At 34.3% G+C, this 25,972-nt stretch overlaps 1 protein-coding gene across 2 annotated transcripts in view; it reads right to left on the bottom strand.

The window, feature by feature from the left end:
- The window catches only part of BRMS1L (BRMS1 like transcriptional repressor), a 174,656-nt gene that overhangs the window by 133,528 nt on the left and 15,156 nt on the right, over positions 1–25,972 (bottom strand). For both annotated transcript variants that reach the window (XM_044664770.1, XM_044664771.1), the window contains exon 2: positions 19,679–19,769. In XM_044664770.1, coding sequence (XP_044520705.1) covers positions 19,679–19,769 — 91 coding nt within the window. The remainder of the gene's footprint in view (positions 1–19,678; positions 19,770–25,972) is intronic.

Raw genomic sequence — 25,972 nt, 5'->3', positions numbered from 1 at the left:
TTTAAAAAATATATATTTCCACATAGTTCCTTCAATTTCATTCAGCTGTTGTTCTTCAAAATGTCCAACTTTCATGACTTCTCTTATTTGATGAACTACAAATAGTCTCTCTTTGATTTCTGCCTCATTGATTCTTAGTAATTTTTTTTAATTCGAGAAAACCTGCACCATTTTGATCTTTCACCTGAACAGAATATTTTATTAAGCCAAATTTAATGTGCAATGACCTTGCAAAAATGTTTGCAGGACTAATAAGTGTTTGGCTTATCACATTTTTCTTTCCTAGAATTAGTTCTTTCTTTTGAAGGTGAGGTTTTTCAATGTATTGATTTTTATCTGTTTTTTTTTCTGCCATCCAATTCATAAATACTTGACATATTAAAGTTATAAACAGAGTTGTAAGAGAGCATTCGCTTTTCTATTACCATAGATATTCCAAAAATACTTTCCTTTACTTAATCCTTTCCAAAAGAAGTGACATATTATCAACATATTTTTGGTACTCTCTTGCAAGAGATTCCATATTTTTAACCTAGAAACTAAAAGATCATTTTGATTTGAGTAAATTAAACTCGTAAACAAAATTAAATGAAACTGGGGAAATGAGGATTAAAAAATCATTTCAAGTGGTGGAATAACCACTTTGTTTCCTATATTGTGATAATGAACTCTCTATTACAATCTGAATTATCAGATTCATCTTATTCATCCAAATCTAAGTTTCTGCAGACTCCAGTACAGGTAGATTTTCCATTGCATAAAACAGTAGGTGTGAATAATATTTAGGATGTTTAGGCTTAGGGCCATTTACTGATCTACTGATTAAGCAAATATAGTAATCTGTTAAATTGTCATTTTGTTTTCTCTGCATAACAGGAACCACAAATGGAATGTAACAACATCTGTGTATCTAAAACTACTTTAATTTGATCAAAAATAATTTATTAAACACCTGCTTCTAGCTAAATTCTAAGAAAAAATGAAAAGATGGGGGAAAAAGAAACAGTGCACTCAAGATCTTACATTCTTTTGAAGACAAAACTATATAGGTATATACAAAAATAAATATACGGTAAATTTTGGAGAGGGAAGGGCAATAACAGCAAGGGAGGAAAGGAGAGATAAGGAAAGATTTCACATAAAAATAGTGTTGCTTAATCAAAATTTTGAAGGAAACAGGAATCTAGGGAGACTGAATCCTAGGCATAGAGGAGAGCCAATGCAAATCAGAGATAAAAGAGTACCATAAGAGATGGAGTATTGTGAGAAGAACCCCAAGAAAGACAATTTTGCTAGACTATAGAAAAGTGAGTAATGTATAACATGATTGGAATAGTTGGTAGGGGTAGGTTATGAAGAGCTTCAAAGACCAAACATAGGAACATTTATATATATTTACCCCAGAGGAAAAAATGGAGCCACTAGAATTTATTGAGTCAAAAAGTGACATTGTCAGAATGTACTTTAGGAAAATCACCTTAATAGTTGCAAGGGCAACAAACCAGAGTAGAAAAAAGCATGGGGGCAGAGAAGGCAGGAACAATTAGGAAGCTACTGCAATAGTACAGGTGAGAAGTAGTAGGGTGTAAGAGAAGTAAATGGTGACCAATACAAAAAGAAGAATACAAGAGATAAGATAGATACTGGCATAACAAGATTTGGTAACTAAATGGATATGTGGAAAAAAAGAGAAATCAAGGGTAATGGCAAGCTTGTGAATCTAGGTGACAAGGCTGTGGTATTCTCAACAGAAACCCAATATTTCAGAAGGTGGATATGAAGGAAAAGATGAGTTCTGTTTCTTTGATCATGTATGGGATGTCCAGTTTGAAATATCAAATGGACAGAAATACATAAAGCTCAGAAGAAAAACTAGGCTAGATATATAAATTAAGGGGGTCTCTGTGAAGAGAAATTATAATTAAACTCATCATAGTTGATGAGGCCACCAAGAGAGAATGTAGAACAAGGGTTCATAAACCCTTGTGTGACATGAACCAATCTAGCAAAGCCTTTTTCTCAAAGGAATGATTTTAAAAGCATAGAACACACAGAACCACAAAAAATATTATATGTAAATAAAGATGGGTTTTTTTTCCAATTCAAGGTCAACAATCACTCTGAAACTGATCCAAGGACTGCAGGTAATCCCTGGTATAGAAAGAAGAGATTGCTAGGCAGAATTTTGGAGTATACCCACTGGTAGGAAGCATGAGAAAGATAGCAAAGGATACTGGAGACAGGTCACAGATCAAACATCCTTGAAGAACTAAGAGTAAGGCATAAAGAGTTGAAAAAATGACAGAAAGCAATATATTTAGAGAGAAAAGATGACAGTGAGAAGGGTCAAATCTCAATCAGACACTGGAAAAAGGAAAAAGAGAATGATGTTATCAAGCAGTTTTGAGATATAAACAGAAGAGGCAACTCATTGAAAATTAACTTTTTTTCTTGATCAGGGAAACAAAGCCCTTACGAATAAGGTAAGGTCAAAGGGCTGACCATCCTTGTGTGCTGCTAAAGTGAAGTGTAGGAATAGGTAATGGAGAACTGAAAAAAAATAACATTAGGAAGCGAGGGTGTTTGAGGAGACATTTAAATGTATGCTGAAACTTGAGAAATAGCTAGATGATACAATGGAAAAGGGAATGTTTTACAAATATTTTTTTACTTGATCCTCAAAATGACCCTGTGAAATGACATTTATTCTCATTTTACAGTTGAGGAAACATCAGTAGATGGGGCACTAAGTTTAAGAGTCAGAAGTCATGAGTTCAATGTGGCCCTGGCAAATCACTTAACCTACTGCCTCAGTTTCCACAACTGTCAAATGGGGATAATGATAACATCTGCCTCAGGATTGTCATGAAGATTGAATGAGATAATACTTGTAAAGCCCTTAGGTTGGTGCATGATTAATAAATGCATGTTCTTTTTTATAAGCTGTAAAAGTGAAATTTGGGAAATGCCATCTAAAAGTATATATATATTTTCTATGAACATGTGGGAGACTTTGAAACTACATTTCCCATGATTCCTCATGGTAGACAGGAAGTGGGAGGATGTAAGAGAAGGAATATAGGCTCCTGTAGTGACTTTGAACTTCCTCTTTAGCTACCTGAGCGCATGGAGGTAACAATTATGGCTAGGCGGCAGTTTTGAATTCTTACAAGCGTGTGGTCTAATGACTTTATCTATCAGCATGGCTTTAATTAAACTACTAATTTATATTATTATATCAGCCTTTATTATTTTTTATCTTAATAAAGCGCATGTGATGGGAGCAATATCCTAAGGCCCTACCCCTTTCAGATTAGGTCAGTTTTTCCTTAAAAGCCTTTGGAATTGTTCTCAAATTTTAATTGGCTCAGAGAACTAGGCCTCAGGTCATTGACAATAGCTTCCTGGCCCTCTGGTACAAAAATAGACAGGACAGGAAGGGATGGATGTCTCCCTCAGGTTTTCAATTCCAGACTAGCAGCATGATCAATGACAGCACAGGAAAGCTGTACTCAATTTAATCAAAAGCAGGAAAAACCCCTTCTGACAGTAAATGTCCTTACCCTTCTTTGGCAAAACAAATTCCATTTTGTTAGCTATTAAATAAATTATTTATGTAGTCTCATTTCATTCCAAGGTACCAAAACCAATCTGGTCAAGCCTGGCCTTCAACGAGGATGTTAATAAAGACTGTGATCCAGATACTGAACTCCTTGAGAAATAATGACTTATATATAGATATAGATATAGATATAAATATAGATATAGATATAGACATAGACATAGACAGATAACTGCTGCTAAGCAGTATGTTGTAGTGAATAGAGCAATGGATTTAAAAAATCATATACCTAGATATGAATCCAATCTCAGATAGCTGGATAACTGTGGGTATATGAGACATATCCTCTATAAGCTCCAGTTTCCTTATCTGTAACTTGAAAGTGTGACTCAGTGATTTCTGCCTTTTTATCTCTAACTTTATGACCTAATGATCTGGATTAAACCTCAAAAGAAGAAGTTGCTGAATAATGGTAACAAAGAGAGAGTCTTGAAGTGGTAGTGATGAAGCATAGTATTCTAAGTACCCCTCCAGGGTCATAATGTCAAAAGACAGGAGTAGAAATAAAGATAGTGCTAGAGAGAATGACTAGGGATGAAGTACCATATAGTGGGAGACAGATTTCCATGAATGCGGGATTGAAGGAGTCCACGAAGAAAAGATCAAAAATGAAAAGAAGTTTATTAACTATGGAACAAGGGTTAAAAAAGACACTGGAAAGGTTGAGCAGGTTGTGGAGATTTCAGAAAGACAAGTAAGGGAAGGATAAGAAGATAGGCTTGGGATAAATGGAGATGAAAAAGTGGGTAGCAGATGCAGTTTACCAATAAGCATGAACATTTCCTTAGATATACTGAGATAGAAAAATAGCATTGCTTATAAAACTGTGAATTTTGTTATGTACACATCAAATTTTAGATGTTAGTATTATCATTGGCCTTTTTATATATGTCCTTTTCTGAAATCCTTCTGCTTTCTTCTGTGTAGTTTAAAAAATGCTTCACTGGCATCTTTTTTCTTTTGTTGTTCTTCCGTATTACCATCAAGGCCCTCACTCTGCCTGCCAATAACACACACAAACACACACACAAATAAATGTACTCCCTCGTAGCACATAAGTATAACTGAGCAAAATATATTCATTCTGTATTTGTCTTCTTATAAAATATCACAATTTAAACCTATAGTCTATCCCTTCTATGTGCTTCTATGCATCTCTGTGCACTTCTATGTGTACCTGTGTACCTTTATGCAATTCTGAAGTCATGATTGGTTGTTGCATTGATAAGTCTTTCAAACTTACTCTTACAATTGTAGTCAATCATTTTTGCTTCAATTCATACAAGTCTTTCTCAGATTTCTCTAAATATTTTCATTTCACAACTTCCTATAACTCAATAACTCTTTTAGATTCATACAACATCATTTGTTCAGCTACTCTCCAATTAATGGCTATCTACTTTTTTTCCAGTTAGATAATTACAACAAAAAGTGTTCCTATAAATTTTTTTTGGATATGTAGGTCCTTTCTTGTTTTGATGTCTTTGAAGTAGAAGTCTTAAACTGGTATTAGTCAAAGGCTATGCACAAATTTTGTGTTTTTATAAAAATAATTTCAAAATACTTTCCAAAATGGTTGGACCACTTATTACTGAACCAAAACAATGCATTAATGCACATGATCTCTCAGAACTCTTGTAACAATTGTCATTTCACTTTTATAAATTCTTTGTCAATATAATATGAAATTAAACTTCAAGGTGTTTTAATTTTGTTATTATTATTATTAGTGTTTTGGGGTATTTTTTCATGTATGTTGATAATCCGCATTTCTTCTGGAGGGTTGATTACTAATATCCTTTAATAATTTATCTATTAGTGAATTTTTTAAGGATGTTAATTTTGAGTTTCATAAACACAAAATAAAATGAGCATTTCCATATACAAAGAACATAAAAAGGATTGTATTCTAAACTAAATTATCTATTAAGCATAACCTTCCTTCCTTTTTAAATATACAACAAAATGAACATCTTATTTTGAAAGCTATCTTGCTTTTCAATGATTCTTTCTGACCTGTTTTTTAAAATCTTCAATGAACCTCTTTTCTTTTTCTTTGTTTCTTTGTTTTCATTTTTTTTTTTACTATTATACCTGATTTGCCTTCTCCTCCCTACAAATTAACACATTTGACTATAACAAAAATGTATGTCTTAATCTGGATCTCGAGAAGCAGGAAACACACTGTATTATAAGTCCTGTGGAACTATGGTTGCATTGATCATATTTTTGCTAAGCCTTTCAAAGTTGCTTTTTTAATATGATATATGATTGGTATAAATGTAAACATTTATACCAATTTATACCAATTCCTCAATTCTAGTGCCTTCCTTCTATTAATTATTTTCAATTTATCCTGTGCCTGGCTTCTTTGAATGTGGTTATTTGCATGTCTCCCCTATTAGATTTTGAGTTCTTCAAAAGCAGGGACTATATTTTACCTTTTTATTAAAAATTATTTTTATCCCTAGTACTTAAGCACAGTGCCTAATACATGACAGACATTTACTAAATATTTATTAACTAAATACCTAACTGGTTCTGCTCACTTTTCATTCCGCATCAGTTCACATTAGTCATCCATGGGTTTTTTTTTAAACCTTCTAGTTTGTAATTTTTTTAGGATAATAATATTCTCTTATAATAGTTTTTCCCTAATTGAATTTCCCCCTGAATTTCTAGCAGTTCTTTGCTATAACAAAAAGTTGTTATAAATATTTTTGTACATATAGATCATTTTCCTAGTGTTTTTTTTAATTTCCTTGGGGCACAGGGTTAGTAGTGATATTATTGGATCAAAGAATATGAAATTTTAATGATTTTATGCATAATTTCAAATCACTTTCCAGAATAATACCATCTATTCAGAGTTTTACCAATACTGCATTAATGGTTCCAGTTTCCTAATAGGTCCTCTAACAATTGTCATTTTCCATTTTTGTCATCTTTTCCAAGCTGATAAGTGAGTTAAAAATTCCAAGTTGCCTTAATTTGCATTTCTCTAACTACTGGTGATTCTGAGCACTTTTGTTTAGTTGATAGCATGTTTAGTTGTATCCTTTAAATATTTATCTTCTGAAGATGACTTACCATACATCATTTTCCTGTATTTCTAGGAAATAAGACTTATAAATAAAAATTTCTACCAAGATTTTTCCTATTAACCTTTTAGTTCTGACTTCAGTGATAATGCTCGTGCAAAATCTTTTAAATTTTCTATAATTGAAATTGTTTACTCTATCTCCTATGATCATTTTTATACCTTGTTTAGTAAAGAACTTTTCTACATACATAGGTATAAAATTTATTTTCCTGTCCTAATTAGTTGAGTTTCTATATTCATCTGAAGTATAGTATGGCATGCAATGCTATTCTAAGTTTAATTTATTCCATATTGACTTCAAATTTCCCAGAAGGTTTTGTAGAATAATGAGCACTTACCCCAGCAGCTAATGTTCTTAGTCTATCATCTTCTGGATCCTGAGTACCTATTATGCTACAATGACCATTTTTTCTTTAGATTTTAAAGTGATTGCTGCTTTATAGTACAGTTTGAGATTTGAAAAAGCTAGATGCCCTTCCTATTTCTTGTTATTATTTCCCTTAAAATTCTTCTCTTTTTTTCCCTTTTACCCTCTGGTTGATCTTTGTTGTTATTTTTGTCTACTTCAATACTTTGGGTAGTTTGATCAATATGGCAATGAATCTCTAAATTAATTTAGTAGCAATATAATTTTTATTTTACCAAGCAGCACAAATACAAGCAGTTAATTCCTCTCCAATTATTTGTTATCTTTTATTTTCATAAAGAATGAATTTATGAATGGAAAAGCATTTACTATGTGCAAAGCACTATGTGAACTACTGAGGATACAAATAAAAAGAAAACCAGTTCCTGCTTTCAAGGAATTTATACTCTATTGAGGAAGCCAGCAAAAAGTTTCAGCAACAAAGTAACACAAAGTGGTTCCCTAGTCTTTACAGAGTACACTGGCAAAGCAGCCAGTAATATTTAATCTTTAATTCTGTTTAAATTGTCTTAATTACATTCATATAATTTCTGCCTAAGTCTTGGTAGATAGTCTCCCAGATATTTTATTCTGTAGCCATTTTAAATGGAATGTATTTTTAAAGATCTCTCTCTGCTGGTTTTTGTTATTAATATAAAGAAAGGCTAAAGATTTATATAGGTTTGCTTGATATCCTGCTCATTTTCTGAATTAATTTCTGTTCTCTAGGTGAATCTCTAGGAAACTCTCATGTCATATGACAAAAAAGTGATAATCATATTATTTCTTTCCTGTGCTCCATTTTTTTTATTTACTACATCTAGCATTCCTATAGTTCTATCAAATGATAGAAGTAAAAATGGGCATCTGTCTTTTCCTCTGACTTTAGTGAAAAGGCCTAATTACATTTAACTATTTTATATTTATAAGTAAATATATATATATACATTTAATATTTTTAAATTAAAATGAAAATATATATAAAACTAGTTTTTGGTTTTATAGAAAAGCTATTTGCCATATAAAGGAAAGGTCCATTTATTGCTATGCTTTTTAGTATTTTAAAAATCAAAAGTGGTGCATTGTCAAAAGTTTTCCTATGCTATTTATAAAACCATGCTATTTGTATAGGTCATTATTAATATGATCTGTTATGTTTAGTGGATAGCTAGGTGGCACAGTGGATAGGTTCTGGGCCTGAAGTCAGAAAGATTCATCTTCCTGAGTTCAAATTTAGCGTCAGATACTTATTAGCTATGTAACTCTGGACAAGTCACCTGTATGTCTTGGTTCCTCATTTGTAAAATGAGCTGGAAAAGGAAATGTCAAATCACTTTAGGATCTTTGCCAAGAAAACCCCAAGAAGGGTCATGAATAGTAAGGCACAACTGAAAAGAATTCTTTGTTCCTAGTATAAATACAATCTGGTCATAGTATATAACCTGACAAATATTTTGCTTTGACCTTACTGTTTATATTTTTATTTAATATTTTATAAATATTTTAATATTAAAATATATTTTATTTAATATTTTTACACTAATAATCATTAGTAATACCAGCCCATTTTCTTTCTCTGAGTGAACTCTCCTAGGTTTAAATATAAGAATTATCTTTGTCTCATAAAAGGAATTTTGTGTAATGACTTTGAAAAGCTGTTTATGTAAAATTTGAGTAACATTTCTTGATAGGATTTACTTATAAATCCATCTGGCACAGAGTTTTATTTTTACTTTTCCAGTTTGAAGTTAATTTTACAGTCTGTTCAATTTCTTTTGCTAAGATTTGGTTATTTTAAAATCTCTGTTTCCTTAGCATTTTATATGTATTTTGTAATTTTTATAAATATACATATCCTTTCCATTTCTGTTATCATTTTAATTGGGATATAATTATATAAAAGTTTCTAACAATTTCCTTTATTTCCATTTGTTTTGAAGTCTTTCATTTTTTATTTTGGCAATTTTATCTGTACTCTTTCTTGAGATCAAAATAAGTAGTGGTTTCTCTATTTTATTATTTTTTAATTGGTCACAGCTTTATTTCTCAATTCAATGAAATTTTTAATTATTTCTTTTCAGAATTTTTTACTTCTGTATTTACTTGAAGATTCTATTATTTTGTTTTATTGATAAAATTGATAGAAATACACATTTTCCCCCAAGTTATGTTTTAGAATACCAAAATTTTTGTTGTTCTTTCAGATTATTGTCCTTTTCTTCTTGAAATTACTTATTGTTTCTATAATTTGTTGTTTGACCCAGCAATTACTCAGGAATCCATTACTCAATTTTCATTTAAGTTTGAATCCTTTCTTCAGAGCCCTTTTTATTAACTATAATTTTTATTGTTATAGTCAATAAAAGACATAGTTAATATTTCTGCTTTTCTGTATTTAATTATGAGGTTTTTAATGTCCTAGCAAATAAGCAGGTTTTTTAAGAACTATTTCTACCCATAATTCAACTAATTTTTCCTTTAAGAACTTAGATGTTTGAAATGTAAGGTTACATTGTGGATAGAAAGCTGGCCTCCAAAACAGAAAGACCTAGGTTCAAGCCCTGCCTCTTGACACATGCTGACTAAATGACCCTGTTTATGCTTTTCAATGATTTAGCAACTCTAGGACTATATTTTGCTGAGAAATTGACTTACCCTATTATCAGTAAAAAGCACAGGTTTAATCCCTACCGTTATCTATTTAGATGCTATGCTATTTGGTACTATAGCATTATCTATGGTGCCTTTGAGCATAATGTAGTTTATTTTCCTTTTTTCCCACAATTACATGTAAAAACAATTTTAACATTCTTTTTTTTTTTTACTTCTAAATTCTCTCTCTCTCTCCAATCCTCCCAACCCACCCCTGTCCCTGAGACAGTAAGCAATCTGATACAGATTTTACATGAGCAATCAAATCATATAAAACATTTTTCCATATTAGTCATTTTCTAGAAGAGATTTTGAACAAACAAAAAAGAAAATTGAAATATAACATGTTTTTAGTCTTCATTAAGACTCCATCAGTTCTTTCTCTGGAGGTGGATGTTATTTTTCATCACGAGTCTTTGAGATTGTCTTGGATCACTATATTGCTGAGAATAGCTAAGTCATTCATAGTTGTTCATCATACAGTATTGCTGTTACTGTGTACAATGTTCTCTTGGTTCTTCTCACTTCACTTTGCATCAGTTCATACAAGTCTTCCCAGGTTTTTCTTAAATCATCCTGCTCATCATTTCTTAGAACAAAATAGTATTCCATTATAATCAAATACCACAAATTGTTCAGCCATTCTCCAATTGATACATTCCCTCAATTTCCAATTCCTGTACCACAAAAAGAGCTGCAATAAATCTTTTTGTACAAATAGGTTCTTTTCCCTTTTTAAAAATCTCTTTAGGATACAGACCTAGTAGTGATATTGTTGGATCAAATGTTATGCACTTTGGGAATAGTTAGTTGTTCTCCAGAATGATAGGAACAATTTCCCACAACCCCTCCAACATTTATTTTTTCTTTTCTTGTTATACTGGCCAGTCTGATAGGTGTGAGATGGTACCAAAGAGCCGGTTTAATCAACACATCTCTAATCAAGAATGATTTAGAGCATTTTATATGACTATTGAAAGCTTTATTTCTGAAAACTGCCTGTTCATATCCTGTTGACTATTTATCAATTAGAGAATGAATTATATTTTTCTAAATTTGACCCAATTCTCTTTATATTTCAGAAATGGGATCTTTTTAAGAGATATGTGCCATAAAATTTTTTCTAGCTTTATGGAAATTTTATTTTCCTTCTAATTTTGGTAACATTGGTTTTACTTGTATAAACCTTTTTAATTTATTATAATCAAAATTACTCATTTAGCATCACATAATGCTTTTTATAGCTCTAAAATGGAGCTCTATAATTCTCTGATGATTTACTACTTTATTTCTTATCCAATACCAGATTGTTTTAATTAGTATTGCTTTGTAACACAGTTTTGGATCTTCCTTCACATTTTTTCATTGATTTTCTCATGATTTTTGATAGTGGTAGAATTGTCATTTTTATCAATTTGCTCAGCCTACCCATCTGCAATTAATATTTTTCTGTTTAGAGCTGATAATCTGTGTAAAAAGTGTTTTGAAATTGTGTTCATATAGTTCCTGGGTTTTTCTTAGCAAACAGACTCCAGCTCCAGATATTCTATAATATTTACATTTAATTTAAATGGAATTTCTTTTTCTATCTCTTATGGCTGGGCTTTGTGAGTAATATATAGAAATGATGATAATTTGTATGGATTTATTTTATATCCTGGAACTTTGCTAATATTAATTATTTCAACTAGTTTTTTAGCTGATTTTCTAGGATTCTCTAAGTATACCATCATATCATCTGCAAAGGGTGGTAGTTTTGTTTCTTCATTGCCTATTCTAATTCCTTTAATTTAATCTTCTCTTATTGCTATAGCTAGCATTTCTAGTAGGATACTGAATAACAGTGGTGGTAATGGGCTTCCTTGCTTTATCCCTGATTTTACTGGGAAGGCTTCTAGCTTGTCCCCATTACAGATAATGCTGTTGATGATTTTAAATGATTTTAAATGATTAAATATTTATCATTTTAAAGAAAGTTTCACTCATTCTTATGCTTCCTATTTTTTAATAGGAGCAGGTATTATAGTTTGTCTAAACTTTTTTTCTATATCTATTGAGATAATCATATGATTTGTTTAGTTTTGTTACTGATATGGTCAATAATTGATAGCTGATAGTTTTCCTACCACTGTTGACCAACCCTGCATCCCTGGTTATAAATTCTACCTGAACATTGTGAGATTTTGCTGTTATCTCCTTGATAGCATTTAGTTTAAAGATAGTTTAAAGTTTTTGTATTGATATTCATTAGAGATATTGGTCTATAGTTTTCATTATCTGTTTTTGCTTTTCCTGATTTCTGCTTTTGCTCTTCCTGGTTTAGATATCAGCACCATATTTATGTCATAAAAGGGCTTTATGCTTATGTCAGACTCTTTTTTCTTGATAGCACCTTTGGATAGAGTAGTGGGCCCCTGCTTATTTCTCTTCACCCTGTAGACCAAATGCTACTACCTCTGCCAATCCATGTAAAGTGATAAGGGACTATTCTCTCCAGTTTATAGGAATCTGTGGCTTCTAGCTCAGCCTCCTGTTGGCTTGTCTCAGGTTTTGGCATCTTACTAGTAATTATTTACTTTCCTTCATAGTCCTCAATTCAGAATTGGTTCCACCTTTTGTGAAGGTCTTGACCTGGCCACCCGAACTTATTGTCTATATCACTGATTTACATGACTCCTATACAGGATCTCGTTAATTGTTCTGGCCTTGTCTCCTGCTGCATCTCTGGCAGGGCTCCCTAGACACTGTACTAGATCTGTCTTCTCTTGTGGTTCTGTCACTGACTACTTAGGCACTGCACAGGTCTTCCCCACTGCTGTGACTATGGTCTTAGTGCTTGGCCCCAAACTGGCTATCTCCTACTGTGGCTCTGTCTCAGACTACCTAAACTCTTGATTACTTGGGTGTTATACTGGCCTTGCTACTGTTGTAACTCCAGAGCAGAACGCCTATGCATTATACTGCTTGGGTGTTATATTGGCTGTCATGAACTGGGTCTGACTCAGGCCACTGTCTTGGTAGTTCCAATTCAATATCAGAATAAAGTGACACATCCTTAGGTCAGTGATGGGCAAACTTTTTAAAGAGGGGGCCAAAGGAAAGGAAATGCTCATCTATCAGTCTGTTTCTAAGGCAACTCTTTCGAGGTTTCATTGTATTGTATCCTACTCACTGTATTCATCAGATTAGGAATGATGTCGCACAGCTGGATAGAATGTTTCAGAGGGCAGCATCTGGCCCATGGGCCGTAATTTGCCCATCATTGCCTTAGGTGATTTAATAGTTAGCAAGAACAGTTTTACTTTGTCATGACAAGAAAATGTTATTCAACAAAGATAGACACTGAAGATAATTTGAGTTGATTTAGCTAAGCTCCACAGAGGGCACTATTTATGATTCACTAGCCAAATATCTGAGAGAGCCCCAAGCCTAAACTTCATTGGGAAAAATTATGAAAATATTGATCCTACCGCACTCTACCCCTTTGCTCCTATCACTTGCTACCCCTTGATGGTGAGGCCTTTAACAATCTTCTAGAGGACCTTCCATCACTTAAATGACTAGGTCTTGGTACTGTTCTATCCTAACCTCCAATATTAAAAGAAGCTTGAAAAAAGCAGTATTTAAAGGAAAAAAATAGAAACATAACAAAAAACAAAACAAAATAAAATAAAATACTATAATGGCTCCCTTAAAAAGTGACTGAATCTGGAAAAGTCCCAAGAAGAACTGAGACCAACAATCAGATTTATATGGTTCATAATGAAAATTTTTTGTAGTTCATAGTGGGATCTAGTAGGATATGGCAAAGATCATCATGACATTTCCTACACAGTCAATTATCCTTATCAGAGGTCAGGGGGAATCCCCCTATTTTGCCACCCACTTAGTATTCTTTGGGCCACCAGGTACAATCTTCTTTTCCTGAGTCTCTGAGGAAGAAAGTAATATAAAATCTTTGCCTTTCATAAGAAAAGCCTCTAAGGGACTGCCTCCTTTCTCCTGTGGGAAGCTGTCAGATAATCATACCTTCCCTAGGTTAGGGGAACGCCACCATTTAGTCCTCCAAGCCTTCCCCAGAATAGAACTGTACAATTATCAAAGGGTATTGCTCTTAGGACCCTTATCTCTGTCTACTGGCCCCAAGGCTAGTTGTCATTAGGGCCCTCTGCTTGGTGCCCATTATGCCAAAGTCAGCTATTCTCCCTATACCAAAGCAGGATAACTATTAGTACCAGGACCTGAGTGTTTCTGCCCAGTGCTGAGAGAGAATGTTGCTGTAGGTCTAACCACTAAAACACAGGCACTGGTGGGGTATGACTCAGTCCACTAAGGTAAACCTAACTCCCTATGTAGAAGGCTGCTGTAGGCATGATGTGCCACAGCCCTCCTGTGTCAGCAAGTATGGATATTACTGCTGTTGGGAAGGAAGGAAGGAAGGAAGGAAGGAAGGAAGGAAGGAAGGAAGGAAGGAAGGAAGGAAGGAAGGAAGGAAGGAAGGAAGGAAGGAAGGAAAGCTACAAAGCCAGACTCTTACAGGCTAGTACTCTCACAGGCTCTAATTCCTGTGTGGTGCAAGCAATAGCCTTTTAAAGTAGGGTTAGAGAAATGTTTTTTAGTCTGGGGCAAGGGGGAGAAAGAATGAAGAAAAGAAAAAGAGACAGAAGCAGAGAGAGAGAGAGAGACTAGGACTGGGGAGGTGGAGGGATAGGGAGAGAATATGAGAATTATCATTCATAGTTTAGAGGTGAGAGTGGAAACTTTTTAAACTGATATAAAACCCTCATCTACTCATCAAATGAAGTGTAATTGGCATGTGTCCATATTTCCACTTCCAGAAATGTCTCTGAGCTCCTGGGGAGAATATGGCATTGTCTTTTAAAATAAAATACCTCTCCCAATGGTATATTCCAAAAAATCACAACAAATATCTTGTGGCAAATTTGTACTTAATCTCTCAAATATGATTTTTTTAAACAAACAAAAACAGTTTCTTCAGTATAGCTGTTAGATAACCCCTAACAAAAGGATATGCCCTGGTTTATATTCTCACTGCAGGGCTCTTCATAGCAATGGCTGGCTATGTCCATATACAATCACAGGTTTAAGGAGTACTGGGTTCAGCTGTAGAGTTATTTCAAAAAAGTCAATGGACACCAGTTAACACAAATGTGACTCCCTTAAATTGGGGAGAGGCCTTTTTTAAAGAGGCTTGAATCATACTAAGATAGTTAGGTAAAGGCTACTACCAATAAAAAAAAAAGGCATCCATTCTTACCAAGAACTGGATACAATTAATTTTTAATTTGTCATCTCCTAATAATGGAATATTTCTTTCTCTAGCCTATAATCTCAGTCCCTGCAGGTTGTTTCAAAGATAAACTGAATTATGAAAAGAACCCCTACCTCTGGTAGTATTTAGAAGAGGCTTAAGTTACCAGGCTGGAAGACCCTAGAAAGCTGGAGGTCCTAAAAAACAGTTTACAACAATTATCTTCAAAGTACTATTAATTACTTAAAACATAGCACATACTCACATTGTGTTTCTAGGCAATTCATTTGTGCCTCCCAGTGAGGATCCACCATTCTTTTATTATTAGTTTGTTGGTTACATTAAAATACCTAGGCATATCCCTCCATCCATCCCTCCTTTCCCCATACTAGAAGAGGCATCATTTGACCAAAAAAAAAGTATATATAAACTATGACTTCTGTGTTTCTTTATCTGGAGATGGACATTCACAAGTTATTGTTCAAATATTAATTCTATTGGTATATATAATATTCTCTTAGTTCTACTCATTTCATTCTTTCATATTCTCATGTAGGTCTTCCCATTTTTTTAAATTAACCTGCTCATCATTTTTTTACAGTGTAGTGGTATTCCATCATCATATACTACAAGTTTTTTAGCCATTTCCCAATTAATGGACATCCCCCCTTAATTTCCAGTTCTTTGTTTCAGAATATATAGTTCTTTTTCTTTTTCTCTGATTACATTGGAAAACAGACATAACAGTCATATTGTTGGGCATAAGGGTAAATACAGTTTTATTATAACTCTTTGGGCATAATTCCAGATTGATCCAAACTGGTTGGACCAATTCACAGTTCCATCAACAGTGTATCAGTGTCCCCATTTTCCACATCCCCTCCAACATTTATCATTTTGCTCTTTGATCATTTTAACCAATCTGAAAGGATTGTTTTGATTTGTATGTTTTTAACTAGTAATGATTTAGAACATTTTTTCATATGTCTACATGTGATTTTGATTTCTTCACCCAAAAACTGTTTATATATTCTGATATATCCTTTAGGAAATAGCACATATTCTTATAAATCGGACAAAGTTCTCCATATATTTGAGATATAAGACCTCTCTCTCTAAGAAACTGTTGACAAAATTGTTCCCCAGTTTTTTTTTTTTTGCTTTCCTTTTAATTGTGGCTACATTAGTTTTATTTGTACAAACCCTTTTTATTTTCATCAAAATTATCCACTATGCTATTTCTTGTTTGTTTATAAATTCCTCTCTGATCCATAAATATGATAGGTAACATGTTCCCTGTCCTTCTAATTTGCTTATGATATCTCCTTTCATGTCATATTGATTTTATCTTGGTAAATGGTGAAAGATATTGGTTTATACCTAGTTTCTGCCAGACTGCTTTTTGGTTTTCTGAACAATTTTTATCAAAGAGTTATGCTCCCAGATATTTTATTCTTTCTAGGGTTATTTTAAATGGGGTATCTCTTTTTATCTCTTCTTGCACTTTGTTAGTGATATATAGATGTCGATGATCAAATATGATTTTTATATCCTGCTACTTTATTAAAACTATTGATAATAACTTTTTTGTTTGGATTTCTAGGATTTTCCATACAAACCATATTATGCAAAAAGAGATGAATTTTATTACCTCTTTGCCCATTCTGATTCCTTCAATTTCCATTTCTTCTCTTATTGCTATTGCTGGCCTTTCTAATACAATATTAAATAATATTGGTGATAATAGACATCCTTGTTTCACTCCTGATCTTATTATAGGAAGGCTTCTAGCTTACCCTCATTACGAATAATACTTCCTGATGGTTTTAGATAGATTCTTCTTCTCATTTTAAGGAAAAATCCATTTATACCTATGTTTTCCAGTGCTTTTAATAAAATGAGTGTTGTATCTCGTCAAAAGCTTTTCTTGTATTTATCAATATAATTATATTATTCTGTTACTTTTGTTATTATGTTCATCATTTTTCCTTATATTAAACAACCCTTATAAACATATACTCTTTGTGATATATTGTTGTAGTCTTCTAGCTAGCATTTTATTTAGGAATTTTTGCAATCGTACTCATTAATGAAAATGGTTTGTAATTTTCTTTCTCTGTTTTTGTTCTTCCTGGTTTAAGTATCTGCTCCATTTTTGTTTCATAATAGGAGTTTAGTAAAAATCTTTCTTTATCTGCTATTTCCAATAATTTATTTAACACTGAAATAGTTTATCTTTAAAAATTGGCAGAATTCACTTGTAAATTCATTTGGTCTTTGATGTTTTTTCCTTAGGAAGTTCATTCATGACCTATTCAATTTCTTTTTCTAAAACAGGTTTATTTAGGTCCTCTATTTCCTCTTCTTACAGTCTAGGTAGTTTATACCTTTGTAAGACTTCTTCTATTTCATTTACATTGTTAAATTTGTTGGCATACAATTGGGCAAAATAACTCCTAAAAATTGTTTTAATTTCATGTTCACTGGTGGTATATTCAACCCTTTTCATTTTTAATGCTAGTGATTTGTTGGGGTTTTTTGTTGTTTTGTTTTTTGGAACCACCATTTCCAAAAGTATCAGCAAAAGTACCACCAGAAGCATCAAGGCTAATCTGGGCTCACCTTCTTCTCTAGCCCCTATTTCTGAGATCTCATTATGTCGTAATCTTGCAGGGCAGCTGGATAGCTCAGTGGATTGAGAGTCAGGCCTAGAGACGGGAGGTCCTAGGTTCAAATCCAGCCTCAGAAAATTCCCACATGACCCTGGGCAAGTCACTTGACCCCCAATGCCCACCCTTACCACTCTTCCACCTAGGGGCCAATACACAGAAGTTAAGGGTTTAAAAAAATGTTGTAATCTTGCAAAACTATTTTAATTATTCTGAGACTGGACTCAGGCCAGTATCTGGGTAGTTTATGAGATATTCAAAAGGTCATTAAATTGTTAACAAAAAAGATTTAATTTTCATGGCAGAATGATATTCAATAAGGATAGGTACTAAGAAAACCTCAAGTTGATTTAGGTAAGCAAAACTCCCTTGACAGTTGCCTATCATCATGATTCATTAGTCCCTTTCTCCTCTCCCATTCCTTGTAATTGCTTTTGTGCTCAGGTAATGAAGGTATGAAATCAAAGTCTGAGCCACAAACCAAAAATAAATAAATAAATGGATTTATAATGATCAAGAAGGACTGCAACAAAGAAGACACCCCTAGCCGATATCCTTCATGGAAATGGGAAGCCCACAGATATTACATATTACACACTATTTTTCTGACTTTTAATTGTATTATTCAGTTGTACTGACTTTTCCCCCTCTAAAAAAATACTATTTGTCACCTGGGATGACACTCTGGGAAGGGAAGGATATTTGGGATATAACTACAGTAAAATTATAAACAAAAAACATCAATAAAAAACATTTTTTAAAAAGAAATGCAAATCAAAACAACTTTCTTGAGTTTTCACCTCACACAAGGTATAAATACTAAAATTATGGAAATGGTCAATGCTATGGGTACTATAAGGAGACATGCTAATACACTGTTGTTGGAAATTTTTTATTGATCCAGTCATTCTAGAAAGCAATTTGAAATTATGCTAAAAAAGTAAACAAAATGTCTATTCTTTTTCACCCATTGGTAGTCACATAATGCAAGAATATCAAAGGCAAAAAGGTACTTTATTCACCAAAATAATCAGAGTAGCATTTTTTTGTTGTGGCAAAAACTTGGAAATAGAGTAAAAACCTATAGGTGAAAGGCTAAAAAAATGTCTGGTACATGAATGTAATTGAACATAACTGTCCCATAAGAAATGTTGAATATAAAAAAGTCAGAGACACTTAGGAAAACTTATATTGAATGATACAGTGTGAAATACAATAGGAAAACAACATATGCAATAACTACAACAATCTAAACAGGAAGAACACTGTCAATAAAGGGAACTAAACCCCACTGAATTATAACAGCCAAAGTTGGCACCAAAGGAAAGCTAAAAAACTGCAATTCCCTACATTTATCATAGAGACAAGGACTATAATTAGAGGATACTATCAGATTCAGTTGAAGTACTGGTTGGGTTTGCTACATTTATTTTTTCTTTCTTTTTAAAAAAATCATAGAGGAGAATACTATATTCAAAAATAAATTTAATGTAAAAAACAAAGGAATCGATAAATATAAAATTTCAAAAAGATAAAAAGGAAATAGTGAATAGGATAGACTGGAATCCTAATTACTTTGTTTCAAATCTATATGATTTGTTTGGATTTTTTAGTGGTTAGATAAACTACATGGTAGCAGTAATGCAGGGAAAACATTTTAATGAGTAAATTCCAAATGAAAAACTTTTCATAACATAGAAACATAGAATCCATTGCTTTATAAACCCTAACTGAGAAACCACAGGTTAACTAATGGGGTCTTCAAAAAAAAAAAAAGGCAGCCTCTTCCCAGAACAGAAAGTCTGTCCTGTAATATGCAAAAAATAAAATTTATTCAAATATAATATAATTTTAAGGTATCTTTAGTTCTAAATCTCGGTTCCTATAATTCTAATTGTACTTTTATTAGTGTATGGAATCAGTGGAAATGACCTGTTGTAGATCCACTACTTACTGATCTTTGAGGTCTGTAAACTGTTTTTCAAGATTTGACATTTCATCTAAGCACTCCATTCTTCTTCTTTCACAGTCTTCATCATCCATTTCTGTTAATAAAAGCATGAACATTACTAATTATGGTAGAAATATCATAAAATTTGTCAAAAGGTAATTATAATCTATTTCACTGAAATTTGTAAAGCAGATTAAAAATTTATAAATATAAGTTTAAATACTGAGACCCCATTTGAAGTTAACAATAAGCAAATATTGTTCTATCTAAAATAATTGATAATTTGCATTTTAATCTAAAATATGGAAGAGCTTTAAATACAAAACTTCATAAATTTTTAATGTGACCTGGGTCTCTCAATATTTACAACAAATGTTTTCTTGAAAAACTGTATAGACTAGATAAAGCCTCCTGTAGATGTGGTTTAAGCCATGTCTGAAAGGAAGCCAGGAAGTAGAGACAAGGAGGGAGAATATTCCAGGTATGGGAAACAGCCAGTGAGAGTTTTGGGAGATGTATGAGAAATAGCAAGACTGATATGGCTGGATCATACAGTACCTGGAGGTAGGGGAATAAACTTTAAGATGAGAAGAATAGGAAATGGCCAGATTTATTAAAGGCTTTAAATGCCAAACTTTTTTTTTTAATATTTGAACCTGGAAGAGACAGGGGTTAGAGAGACTGACAAGAAGATCATTACAAAATATATGTGCATCATTCAAGGACAAGTCTGCATAGTAGTCAAAAGTTTCATCACCATTTGATAAAAATTTTTGGATAAATTATCAGACTATATATAGGTATAGGGAGAATCCACCACTGAAGCCTATCATCTCTCAAACTATAGTCAGTTTACTCATCTCCCATTTAGAGTCAAATTATTAGTTAAAATACTGCCTTTGCTCCCATATACTTTCAAACCCTAGCAATCTAACCATAACATTTAGCAGAACCTGCTCTCTCCAATTCTCTTTTAATTGCTAAATAGAATTACCTTTTCTTAATCTTTCCTCTGCCCTCTTGACTAAGCATTTTTTTTCAACCTGCTAACCACCCCTTTCCTCCTAGATAATCTCTCCTTTTTCTTCCAGGATATTACTCACCTCTTGGTTATTTACCAATGTAACAGCACAAGTATCTGTCTACCAAAATTTCCCCTTGATTCCTTCCCCCAACATGGATTCATAGGTTAGGAAAAGCAAAAAAGACAGGACTTAACTGGCCTAGGGGTGGCCAAAGCTCCCTAGATAGAGATTACTAGTGGGGCCTTTGGCTATATTGAAAAGGCTTCCTGTTCACCTGAAGCATAAAATTCCCAAACCAAATTGGAAGTAGGGTGGAGGGGTAGGATCTTTTAACTTTGTGGATGCTTAAAGATGACACAGTTCATCTCATCTTACCCTAATGAACAGGCACATTTTCATATCAAGTCAAAAGTTGCTTCTACAGAAGTAATACTGGATCCTTTTTGCATATTCCTTGCTATGTTAGGGCTAAATAAACTATGTATCAGGCCTTGTCTTAACAACTGATATAACTGTTAATTAGGATGAGATGAGACGGCCTTGAAGTATGTGTATGCTGGTCAATATTTAACAATGGGTTCTCTAAAAAAAATATTCACACAATAAACCAAAACAATAAATCAAACTTTGATTTGTAGCTTTGCCAATTTCCTAGGTATAAATGCTTACACTGAACATATAATGTATCAACTCAGGAGATGGTAAGACTGAATCCATCACACCCTTGATGCAAAACACAAAACACTGGCTGAGTTGGAGGATGGGCATTTCTAGTATGGAGAGTGAAGTGACTGAAGGATAACCAAAAATGAGGCCCCTGTAAAGATATATGGGGAGTCCTCTCAATGGAACAATGAGCAGGCTCAACCAGGATTAGCTTAGTGGGTGTTAAAAAAAAAAAAAAGGTTGCTAAGAAAAGAAAGCACCAAATCTAGCATTTCTTGGTTGTTGACCGTCCTGCAGTATGGTTGGTGTAATAAGACTGAAGGATGAGAACAGAACATTCATCAAGTAGAAATAAAGTTCTTGACTATTAAATACAGTGTAATGAAAGCCAAAGAGCAACCAACAAAGCTATTAACAAAAACCAAAGGGATCTTCCCGGACAAGGATTGATAGGACACACCAGAAAACCATTGTATGGGAGAACTAGTAAAATGGGACAGGGTAATTCAACTTCAGGGCAATAGCTATCCCTCGGTATCTTTCCCAAGCCTAAGGTATCCTCTAAATCCCCTACCCATTTAAATCATTTAAGGAAGAGTAAAAAAGGGCAGATCATGGAGGGAATAGAGTATCATGGATTCTTAGGAGTCATTATCTGTGTAGGTCATTTTGGCAACCTTTATGCATATTACTGTGGGAAGGGACAAATGGAAATCCTTAGAGTTTCTGAAGTCTCTCAGGTAGTTAACAACAAACAGCAGATCACAGGAGAATGTAAACTATTTTTTCTCTAATGATGGTGATGAGGGAACCTGGAATACTTTGTTATATCAGATCTCCCTACAAGTCTATGACCCCCATGAAGAAGTCATATGCACCTGGCAGTTTACAGTAGACTAGAGGGAACTAAATGAAGCTGTCATCTTTATGTTGCTCCTGGCCTCATCAATGTTATAGACAAGGTAGACTAGGACCAGAGTAAGTGGTATATATAGTTACTGACCTCCTCCATGTTACCACAGAATGAATAAAAAAAGGCCTCCCTTCCTAAGCACAATGGTATATACAACTACATTGATGTCATAACATTGGCCAGTAACAGAAGAGGCCATTATGACAGAAGCCTTAGATCTATAGGTGGCTCATATGAAGGGTAAAGAGGAAGAATTCAATCCTAGAATTCAGTCAAGTTTTGTAGAACAGAATAGGTGGAGAAAACCAGAAGATTCAATGCACAGTCTAGAATTAGCTACTGACATTCACTTCCCAAATTAAAAGGGAAGCCCAAAAACTCATAGGACTCTTCAGGTTTTAGAGAACCCACATTCTCCATCAAGTATCCTAATGGCCTCTATTTACCAAATTACCCCCAACCCTGCTCCTTTCAAGTAAGACCCATAATAGGCTTCAGCCCTAGAAGATCTAAAGAAATCTGTCTATCAGTTTCTCCCTTTGGGGTCCTTATGACCCCGAAAAGTCCATTTTTCTGGAAATTTCTGACCTTAAAGACCAGGCACAAGAGAGTAGCCAGAATAAAATAATAAGAATAAGCTACAAGTTCCCCAAAGTGGTCATTCCTTATACAGCTTTGAAAAGTAGTTGCTAACTATTACTGGGCCCTGCTTGCTATTGAACACCAGATGATATAGAAGACAACTATTCACCTTTGTTCAGGATTGGCTATTATGAGTTGGGTAATACAAGACGGTGCCTCTAAAAAGATAGAAAGAACACAGCAAGTTACTATTGATAAATGAAAATGAGGCATTAAAAACTCCACCTGAATCCCCCTTCATTGTTATTCTCATATATAGAGGGTGACTATGTCAGAGAGAGAGGTCTCCAGTTCATTCCCTAGAACCCTGACTCCTCTGCAAAGCCAATATTCTCCCAACCCCCAAAAAAGAACCTATATGCTGAGGAGCGCCATTTCACTAATGGCTCCAACCACTAATGATTTCAACCAGTAATTTAAAATAGGGGACCCACTGAGGCTAGGAGTCCTGGCAAGTCCTCCTAGTGAGCAGAGTTCCAAGATGCATGGTTGGCATGTAAAAAAGACCTAATGGAAGAAGCAGAGAAGAGCTTCATCTATACTGATTCCTGAGCAGTATATATGAGGCTAGACACATGATTTAGGGCCTAAAAAGTAAAGGACTGGGCAATGAAACGTTCTCCTTTTTTTAGTTAGGATCAATGGAGAAATTCTGTTAATGTCTATCATTCCATACAATTGCTTGTGGGTCCTGTTAAGAGCCATTAAGGAACAGTAGAGGTTGAGGAGTAGGCTCATCCATTGCCAATAGGAGCACAATGGGGCCACAGGACCATATGATTCACCCTAAGCAAAAGGCAGCTAGTTATTCCTGCCTAACTAGGCTTCTTGTGTCAGTCTAAATAGCCATTTAATCCCAAGTGGTCCTTAATCTTCCCCAACTGGCAAAATGGCAGTCTCTCATTTTGGGGCAAGAGGTTGACCCTGCTAATAATCAACAGCTATATTATTATATACCTGACTGCCAAAGTCAAGTGTCCAGGCTCCCAGAAGCCAGGTCTGTGACAAATCAACACTACCCTGAAAAAAGGAGTTTTTTTTTTTTAAACCCTTGTACTTCGGTGTATTGTCTCATAGGTGGAAGATTGGTAAGGGTGGGCAATGGAGGTCAAGTGACTTGCCCAGGGTCACACAGCTGGGAAGTGGCTGAGGCCAGGTTTGAACCTAGGACCTCCTGTCTCTAGGCCCGACTCTCACTCCACTGAGCTACCCAGCTGCCCCTAGGAGTTCTTTTGACTAGTTTCTAGGATCCAGGCTCCAGGAAGTTTGTTAAGATCAGACTGTTTTGGGACATATTTACAACTGGTTTCAAGGGCTATTTGCCTCCTTCTTTAAAAGGCTCCATATACCTCAGATAAATACCTCAGGAGCCCCCCCTCAATGGGCAAGCTGCCTTTCCTCTGGAATGGTTCAGATAATCCCTATCCAGAAGGATTTGGGGGACTAAAGTGTGGAAGACATTTTGCTTTTTAAAAGTATGAGAAAAATGAAAACTGTTATTATTTAATGATGTTAAATGTATATTTAATTAGAAAAAAAAGAGAACCTCCATTTGGTGGTAATTCTGAGTCCCTGGATGGGGGATGAAGGAGAATCCTTATTTAAACCCTGTGAAAGAAGGAAAGAGCTCTTAAGCAGAGACTTTCAAGTAAGCAAAGATTTCATATCATTCCCCTAATGTGCCTCTCAGGAAGGGGAAAGTTTTGATGAGTGAGCCAGGGAAGAGTAGTGGTAGTACTGGGAGAGCCCCAAAATCTACTCAAATCCAAAGATAGGCAGCATTCAAGAAAGTTTATGACCTCTTAGCTGCTGTACTACAGATAATTTTGGTAAGACAAGATGAAGAATTGTTGGCTGTGCTAGGCGTGTGTGCGATGGCTCTAATATTCTAGTGCTACTCCTGTTCATAGTCACTATCTAAAAACAGAAGAAGAATCTATCCTGGAGTGTAATCACTCTGTGCTATGATCCTAATATTCCTGGTACTGTTGCCCTAGCTCATTGTCACCACCTTGGGAGACAGACCCACTGTGAACTGCAAAAATTTCTCCTCACCCACCAGGTAGACCATATCACTGCAGTCTGAAACTCAGCGCCCTTCTGAATAAGGACAGAAAATCTTAAGAGTTTCCAGTTTTTGCTTTCTTCCACACTTTTTTCCTTTCTTCTTTTTCTTTATGTTGATTCTTTTTTTCTTAGTATTGCCTGTGCCAGGATAAAATAAATTATTTCCTAATAAAAGCCTTGAAAGCATTTAAATGGAGAGAGGTCTCCCAAAAGATCCTTAGAACCTGACACCTGGAGGTGGAGTGTGAAAGCAACAACCCTTCAACTCCCTGCCCCCAAACATGAGTTAAGAAAAGGAAACTTGAAAGACTCACCTCCTTGAAAGTTACATATCCTTTAATGGAACTTCCTGGGTAGCCTCTAGCTGTGTTGGCATGGCTTCCTGGTCATAAAAAGTCCTACTCTAAGGGTGTTGAAGCTTCTCTAATTTAGGAGATGTCTGAAAAGCACACATGTCATCACACTGCCTTACTAACCAGACACATTTCCATAGAGACAAGGAGGATCTCATCTACAGAAGCTAGGATTTTACCGAATCCATGTTACATAGTTTTGCTGTGTTAGGGCTAAGTAAATAAACTTCCATTTGTTAACTGTTTAATGACTTATTTGGTTCCGACACAAAACTGAACTAATAAATAAAGGCCACCCTTAACAACCTGCATATCTTCTCACTCCCCAATCACCTTTTCTGGAACATCACCTGCTTCCTACTCACTATCCAGTGTCATCCCAAGGGTCTTGCCTCTAGTTGTCTTCTTGTCTCTCTACATTCTTTTATTCCGTGATTGTGTAATTACTATCTCTTGGTAGATTATTCCCAAATCCATACACCTAGCTCTAATCACTCTCTTGAAATCCGACACCACCAACTGCCTACCAGACATCTCTCCCTGAACATCTCACATCATCTTAAACTAAGCATATCCAAAACATATCTTTCCCACAAAATCTTAAACTCTTAAAATGTTTTCTACTTCAATT

The sequence above is a fragment of the Gracilinanus agilis genome, chromosome 2 (assembly GCF_016433145.1).
Source record: "Gracilinanus agilis isolate LMUSP501 chromosome 2, AgileGrace, whole genome shotgun sequence".
NCBI classification, from domain to species: domain Eukaryota; kingdom Metazoa; phylum Chordata; class Mammalia; order Didelphimorphia; family Didelphidae; genus Gracilinanus; species Gracilinanus agilis.
The sequence above is the reverse complement of the archived record's forward strand: the minus strand, read 5'-3'. Positions and strand labels throughout refer to the sequence as shown.